The sequence below is a fragment of the Triticum dicoccoides genome, chromosome 7B (assembly GCF_002162155.2).
Source record: "Triticum dicoccoides isolate Atlit2015 ecotype Zavitan chromosome 7B, WEW_v2.0, whole genome shotgun sequence".
Taxonomy (NCBI): domain Eukaryota; kingdom Viridiplantae; phylum Streptophyta; class Magnoliopsida; order Poales; family Poaceae; genus Triticum; species Triticum dicoccoides.
Window position 1 is genome coordinate 547,304,492 of NC_041393.1, and position 8,537 is coordinate 547,313,028.

Here is an 8,537-nt window from a genome sequence, read left to right on the forward strand (position 1 = left end):
TCTCGCCTCCGCCAAACCCCACTCCCGCCTACCCTGTTTCCCAGGCTGGCACACGGGTTCCGCCCAAAACCATCAACTTTTGCCGCATCCCCTCGTGTGCCTTGGCCTTCCCCGCTCACACATACGATACGACGACCCACCTACCATTGTCAGTCAAACCCACGGCCGGCGCTATATAAGCACGCCATGGAACATGGCACCTTCACAGCAACCAACAACATCATAGCATCCGCACCAGCTCAAACACACATAGTACACTATTGCACGCCAAGCTAGCACCCGCGCAGAGCACAGCATGGCTGTCTCCGCGCGCAGGGTGGCCTTCGCCACGGCAGCCTCCTTGGCCGTGTACTGGCTCCTCAAATCGTTCCTCCATGCACCGCACCCCGCGCTGCTGCCGGCAGCGGCCGCCCTCGTCGCCGTCGCCATCGCCGTTGGAGCGGGAGGCGGCGCCGGCGCCGGCGCTCCTCCCGGGCCCGCGGCCGTGCCGGTGTTCGGCAACTGGCTGCAGGTGGGCAACGACCTCAACCACCGCTTCCTGGCGCGGCTGTCGGCGCGGTACGGCCCCGTGTTCCGGCTGCGGCTGGGCGTGCGCAACCTGGTGGTGGTGTCGGACCCGCGGCTGGCCACGGAGGTGCTCCACACGCAGGGCGTGGAGTTCGGCTCCCGCCCGCGGAACGTCGTCTTCGACATCTTCACGGCCAACGGCGCCGACATGGTCTTCACCGAGTACGGCGACCACTGGCGCCGCATGCGCCGCGTCATGACGCTGCCCTTCTTCACAGCGCGCGTGGTGCAGCAGTACCGCTCCATGTGGGAGGCCGAGATGGACGACGTGGTGTCCGACCTGCGCGGCGACTCCGCCGCCCTCGGCGCCGGCGTCGTGGTGCGCCGCAGGCTGCAGCTCATGCTCTACAACATCATGTACCGCATGATGTTCGACGCCCGCTTCGAGTCCGTGGACGACCCCATGTTCGTGGAGGCCACCAAGTTCAACTCGGAGCGCAGCCGCCTCGCGCAGAGCTTCGACTACAACTACGGCGACTTCATCCCCATCCTCAGGCCCTTCTTGCGTGGCTACCTCAACAAATGCAGGGACCTGCAGACCAGGAGGCTGGCCTTCTTCAACGCCAACTACGTGGAGAAGAGAAGGAAGGTGATGGAGACTCCTGGAGAAGACAAGAACAAGCTCCGATGCGCGATCGACCACATCCTCGCAGCAGAGAAGAGCGGCGAGATCACGCCGGAGAACGTCATCTACATCGTCGAGAACATCAACGTCGCGGCCATCGAGACGACGCTATGGTCCATCGAGTGGGCGCTGGCCGAGGTGGTGAACCACCCGGACGTGCAGCGCAAGGTCCGCGGCGAGATCAGGGACGTGCTCGGCGACGACGAGCCCATCACCGAGTCCAGCATCAGCAAGCTGCCGTACCTGCAGGCCGTGATCAAGGAGACGCTGCGGCTGCACTCCCCGATCCCGCTCCTCGTCCCCCACATGAACCTGGAGGAGGCCAGCCTCGGCGGCTACACCATTCCCAAGGGCTCCAAGGTCGTCGTCAACGCCTGGTGGCTGGCCAACAACCCGGAGCTATGGGAGAAGCCGGAGGAGTTCTGCCCGGAGAGGTTCTTGGGCGAGGAGAGCAACGTGGACGCCACGGTCGGCGGCAAGGTGGACTTCCGGTTCCTCCCGTTCGGCGTGGGGCGGCGCAGCTGCCCCGGTATCATCCTGGCGCTGCCCATCCTGGCGCTCATCGTGGGGAAGCTGGTGAGGAGCTTCGAGATGGTGCCCCCGCCAGGCGTGGACAAGCTCGACGTGAGCGAGAAAGGCGGGCAGTTCAGCCTGCACATTGCCAACCATTCCGTCGTCGCCTTCCACCCCATCTCAGCATGAGCAATTACTTCTTCAACCCAAAAGCCCGATCCACATGCACAATTACTCTTCGGATTACAAATACAGTACTACTAGATTACAGGAAAGTATGTCAGTTGATTTAAGGGGTTTACATTTTTTCGTTTAAAAAAGGAGGATCACGCGTGGCCTCTGCGTAAGGGGTTTACATAATGCTTTTCAGCTTTAAGAAATGAGTTTACATAACGCTTTTCAGCTTTAAGAAATGTACAGGGTGTATTTTGCAAATCGAAATGTTTTTCTGGGGTGCAAATCGAAATGCTATTGCCATTCATTCCACAATGTGAAGTATGGTGCTCCGCTCGGTTCGTTCTTAGAGCAACTCTAGCAGACCCCGCATCCTGCCGGCCCGCAAAACGCGTTTACAGTTCGCGCAAAATCGCTTTTACGGGCTGGCTCGGACTGGCACAGATGCAGACCCCCCAAATGGATTCGTAAAAATGTATATTCGTGGCCGGCCTCTAGTCCGGCCGCTGTCGTCCCTTCCTCCAGCCGGCCACGCCGGCCGCGCCCAACCCCGTCGGCCGCGCCCCGTCGCCCGCAGGCCATGCCCCGTCGCCCGTCGGCCGCGTCCCGTCGCCCGTCGGCCGTGCCCCGCCCCTGACGGGCGCACCCCATCACCGCGCCGGTCGCGCCCAGCCTCGCCGGCCACGCCCCGTCGCCTCCGTCGTCCGCGCACAGCTTTCCGGCCACGCCCCGTTGCCTCCGTCGTCCGCGCCTTGCTCTATTGCTAGCCGAGTCGTGCCCCTTTGCCTGTCACGCCGTAGGATTCCGGGGGCCAAGCTGAGGTCATGGGAGGCCATGGCGATGTCGAGCTCGTCCAATTCGAACCGGTGGCGATCGATTGCGGCGTCTAGCGGCCTTTTCCGGTGTGCGGTGATGAATTTCGGCGAGTTTAGGGCGGATTCCGGCAAACTCCGCGGCGGCGTGTTTGCTTCGACGAGGTTTGACCGGTATACCGGGGCCCCTATATTCGGCCCTCCAACCTCCAAAGATAAGGGTTCCGAGTGTGAATTTGCAGTGGCCCTTAAAATTTTTACGGGTTGAACTACTTTTATGGTTTCTGTCCTGGACACTTTTTTCGCCCAAAACTGTAAAATGCAAAAAATTTGCGGGTTTGACCACTTATGCGGGGTCTGCTAGAGATGCTCTTAGGCCTTGTACAATGGGAGGTGCTTAGAGAGATGCTTAGAAAAATAAACTGGATTTTTCTGAAGCACCGGTGCCTATTTCTACAGGAGAGACGCTTAGTTAAGCGTCTATCCGGTACAAATAAGCACCGGTGCTTAAAAAAAACCTGGTTTATTTCTCTAAGCACCTCCCCTAAGCATCTCCCATTGTACAAGGCCTTAGCGTCCCTCTAAAACTAGAAACCGAGGCATGCACGTAAGTTTACTCTGGTCGGCACATCTTTTATAAAACTTGATTTGTACTATATTTTAATGTTGAACCTTCGCAAATGAGCTTCGGGTTTTCGCATGGATGCACCCTCACTAGTTCATAAGAGAGCTTTCACTCATTCATAGCTCGATTGCATCCTAACTATCATTGAATATATGAGCAAATTACTATAAGATTTAATTCGAACAAACCATAAATAAATTATAGCTGCTATAGCAAAAATTAAACTAATCATGCGGATCACTACAGTAGATGAACACATCGTATCTAAGCCACAGACTAGGAATAGGAATTCTAGCACGATCTCAAACAAAGAGGACAAGATCACATACGGTGCGGCGGGAGCAGAACCGTTGGCACTGATGTTGTCGACCATGTCGTTGAGGAAGAGGTTGCCGAGATCGGCGAAGAAGTCGTCGTTGGCGAAGTAGTCGTCATTGGCAATCGCGTAAGTGCGCTCCCCAAAAACCTGATCGCCCCTCTACCATACAGGATCACGAAAACTTATCGCCCCTCTACCGTACAGGATCACGAGAGGCAGGGTTTGTTGGAAATATGCCCTAGAGGCAATAATAAAAGTATTATTATATTTCAATGTTCATGATAAATGTCTTTTATTCATGCTATAACTGTATTATCCGGAAATCGTAATACACGTGTGAATACTTAGACCACAATATGTCCCTGGTGAGCCTCTAGTTGACTAGCTCGTTGTGATCAACAGATAGTCATGGTTTCCTGACTATGGACATTGGATGTCGTTGATAACGGGATCACATCATTAGGAGAATGATGTGATGGACAAGACCCAATCCTAAGCATAGCATAAAAGATCGTGTAGTTCGTTTTGCTAGAGCTTTGCCAGTGTCAAGTATCTCTTCCTTCGACCATGAGATCGTGTAACTCCCGGATACCGTAAGAGTGTCTTGGGTGTATCAAACGTCACAACATAACTGGGTGACTATAAAGGTGCATTACAGGTATCTCCGAAAGCATCTGTTAGGTTGACACGGATCGAGACTGGGATTTGTCACTCCGTATGACGGAGAGGTATCTCTGGGCCCACTCGGTAATGCATCATCATAATGAGCTCGATGTGACCAAGGTGTTGGACACGGGATCATGCATTACGGTACGAGTAAAGTGACTTGCCGGTAACGAGACTGAACAAGGTATTGGGATACCGACGATCGAGTCTCGGACAAGTAACGTACCGATTGACAAAGGGAATTGCATACAGGGTTTGATCGAATCCTCGACATCGTGGTTCATCCGATGACAACATCGAGGAGCATGTGGGAGCCATCATGGGTATCCAGATCCCGCTGTTGGTTATTGACTGAGAGCGTCTCGGTCATGTCTGCATGTCTCCCGAACCCGTAGGGTCTACACACTTAAGGTTCGGTGACGCTAGGGTTATTGGGAAGACTAGTATGTGACTACCGAATGTTGTTCGGAGTCCCGAATGGGATCCTGGACGTCACGAGGAGATCCGGAAGGGTCCGGAGGTAAAGATTTATATATGGGAAGTTGTCAAACGGACACCGGGAAGTTTCGGGGTCATACCGGTATTGTACCGGGGCCACCGGAAGGGTTCCGGGGGTCCACCGGGAGGGGCCACCCCTCCCGGGGGGCCACATGGGCTGCGTGGGGCAGGGAGCCAGCCCCTGGTGGGCTGGCCGCACCCCCTCCCTTGGGCCCATGCGCCTAGGGTTGAGGGGGGAACCCTAGAGGGGGCGCCCCCTTGGCTTGGGGGGCAAGCCACCCTCTCCCCTCTCCCCTAGGCCGCCGCACCCCCCCTAGATGGGTTCTAGGGGGCCGGCCCCCTTCTCCCTTCCCCCTATAAATAGAGGGGTGAGGGGAGGGCAGCCGCACCACCCTCCAAGGCGCAGCCCTCCCCTCCCCAACACCTCTCCTCCTTCGTTGTGTGCTTGGCGAAGCCCTGTCGGAGTACTGCCTCTCCACCATCACCAGGCCGTCGTGCTGCCGGTGGAGCTGTCTTCCTCAACCTCTCCTTCCCCCTTGCTGGATCAAAGAAGGAGGAGACGTCTCCCGTCCCGTACGTGTGTTGAACGCGGAGGTGCTGTCCGTTCAGCACTTGGTCATCGGTGATTCGAATCACGTCGAGTACGACTACATCATCACCTTGCAAGCTTCCGCACGCGATCTACAAGTGGTATGTAGATGCAAACTCTCTCCCTTGACTCGTTGCTTAGATGAACTCATAGATGGATCTTGGTGAAACCGTAGGAAAAATTTTAATTTTCTGCAACGTTCCCCAACAGTGGCATCATGAGCTAGGTCTATGCGTAGTTCTCTTTGCACGAGTAGAACACAATTTTGTTGTGGGCGTGGATTTTGTCATCTTACTTGCCTCTACTAGTCTTTTCTTGCTCAACGGTATTGTGGGATGAAGCGGCCCGGACCAACCTTACACGTACGCTTACGTGAGACCGGTTCCACCGATTGACATGCACTAGTTGCATAAGGTGGCTGGCGGGTGTCTGTCTCTCCCACTTTAGTTGGAGCGGAATCGATGAACAGGGCCCTTATGAAGGGTAAATAGAAGTTGACAAAATCACGTTGTGGTGATTCGTAGGTAAGAAAACGTTCTTGCTAGAACCCAATTGCAGCCACGTAAAAGATGCAACAACAATTAGAGGACGTCTAACTTGTTTTTGCAGCGATTGATCATGTGATGTGATATGGCCAGAAGTTGTGATGAATGATGAATTGTGATGTATGAGATCATGTTCTTTGTAATAGGATTCACGACTTGCATGTCGATGAGTATGACAACCGGCAGGAGCCATAGGAGTTGTCTTTAATTTTTGTATGACCTGCGTGTCATTGAATAACGCCATGTAAACTACTTTACTTTATTGCTAAATGTTAGTCATAGAAGTAGAAGTAGTCGTTGGCGTGACAACTTCATGAAGACACGCTGGTGGAGATCATGATGATGGAGATCATGGTGTCAAGCCGGTGACAAGATGATCATGGAGCCCCGAAGATGAAGATCAATGGAGCTATATGATATTGGCCATATCATGTCACAACTATATAATTGCATGTGATGTTTATTATGTTTATGCATCTTGTTTACTTAGGACGACGGTAGTAAATAAGATGATCCCTTACAAAAATTTCAAGAAGTGTTCTCCCCTAACTGTGCACCGTTGCTACAGTTCGTCGCTTCTAAGCACCACGTGATGATCGGGTGTGATGGATTCTTACGTTCACATACAACGGGTGTAAGACAGTTTTACACAGCGAAAACACTTAGGGTTAACTTGACGAGCCTAGCATGTGCAGACATGGCCTCGGAACACGGAGACCGAAAGGTCGAACACGAGTCGTATGGAAGATACGATCAACATGAGAATGTTCACCGACGATGACTAGTCCGTCTCACGTGATGATCGGACACGGGCTAGTCGACTCGGATCGTGTAACACTTAGATGACTAGAGGATGTCTAATCTAAGTGGGAGTTCATAATTTGATTAGAACTTTATTATCATGAACTTAGTCTAAAACCTTTGCAAATATGTCTTGTAGATCAATGGCCAACGCTAATGTCAACATGAACTTCAACGCGATCCTAGAGAAAACCAAGCTGAAAGATGATGGCAGCAACTATACGGACTGGGTCCGGAACCTGAGGATCATCCTCATAGCTGCCAGGAAACAATATGTCCTAGAAGGACCACTAGGTGACGCTCCCGTCCCAGAGAACCAAGACATTATGAATGCTTGGCAGTCTCGTGCTGATGATTACTCCCTCGTTCAGTGCGGCATGCTTTACAGCTTAGAACCGGGGCTCCAAAAGCGTTTTGAGCACCACGGAGCATATGAGATGTTCGAAGAGCTGAAACTAGTTTTTCAAGCTCATGCCCGGGTCGAGAGATATGATGTCTCCGACAAGTTCTACAGTTGTAAGATGGAGGAAAACAGTTCTGTCAGTGAGCACATCCTGAAGATGTCTGGGTTGCACAACCGTATGACCCAGCTGAACATTAACCTCCCAGATGAGGCGGTCATTGACAGAATCCTCCAGTCGCTCCCACCAAGCTACAAGAGCTTTGTGATGAACTACAACATGCAGGGGATGGAAAAGACCATTCCTCAAGTGTTCTCGATGCTGAAGTCAGCAGAGGCTGAAATCAAGAAAGAACATCAAGTGTTGATGGTAAATAAGACCACTAAGTTCAAGAAGGGCAAGGGTAAGAAGAACTTCAAGAAGGACGGCAAAGATGTTGCCGCGCCTGGTAAGCCAGTTACCGGGAAGAAGTCAAAGAATGGACCCAAGCCTGAGACTAAGTGCTTTTATTGCAAGGGGAAGGGTCACTGGAAGCGGAACTGCCCCAAATACTTAGAAGATAAGAAGGCCGGCAACACCAAAGGTATATTTGATATACATGTGATTGATGTGTACCTTACCAGTACTCGTAGTAACTCCTGGGTATTTGATACCGGTGCCGTTGCTCATATTTGTAACTCACAGCAGGAGCTGCGGAATAAACGGAGACTGGCGAAGGACGAGGTGACGATGCGCGTCGGGAATGGTTCCAGAGTCGATGTGATCGCCGTCGGCACGCTGCCTCTACATTTACCTACGGGATTAGTTTTGAACCTTAATAATTGTTATTTAGTGCCAAGTTTGAGCATGAACATTGTATCTGGATCTCGTTTAATACGAGATGGCTACTCATTTAAGTCTGAGAATAATGGTTGTTCGATTTATATGAGAGATATGTTTTATGGTCATGCTCCGATGGTCAATGGTTTATTCTTAATGAATCTCGAGCGTGATATTACACATGTTCATAGTGTAGATGCCAAAAGATTTAAAGTTGATAACGATAGTCCCACATACTTGTGGCACTGCCGCCTTGGTCACATTGGTGTCAAGCGCATGAAGAAGCTCCATGCCGATGGACCTTTAGAGTCTCTTGATTATGAATCGTTTGACACGTGCGAACCATGCCTTTTGGGCAAAATGACCAAGACTCCGTTCTCCGGAACAATGGAGCGAGCAACCAACTTGTTGGAAATCATACATACCGATGTGTGCGGTCCAATGAGCGTTGAGGCTCGCGGAGGATATCGTTATGTTCTCACTCTCACAGATGACTTGAGTAGATATGGGTATGTCTACTTAATGAAACACAAGTCTGAGACCTTTGAAAAGTTCAAGGAATTTCAGAATGAGGTAGAGAATC

General features: G+C 52.2%; 1 protein-coding gene across 1 annotated transcript; it reads left to right on the plus strand.

Annotated features, from left to right (window-relative positions):
• Positions 1–234: 234 nt before the first annotated feature.
• On the plus strand, positions 235–2,188 carry LOC119335496 (cytochrome P450 CYP73A100-like). The gene has a single exon (XM_037607614.1). The coding sequence runs from the start codon at positions 296–298 to the stop codon at positions 1,892–1,894; it is 1,599 nt and encodes a 532-aa protein (XP_037463511.1). The 5' UTR covers positions 235–295; the 3' UTR covers positions 1,895–2,188.
• The last annotated feature ends 6,349 nt before the right edge of the window (positions 2,189–8,537 follow it).

Excerpts from the sequence above, each read along its gene's own strand:
- LOC119335496 (XM_037607614.1), top strand. The coding sequence starts at position 296 with ATGGCTGTCTCCGCGCGCAGGGTGGCCTTCGCCACGGCAGCCTCCTTG.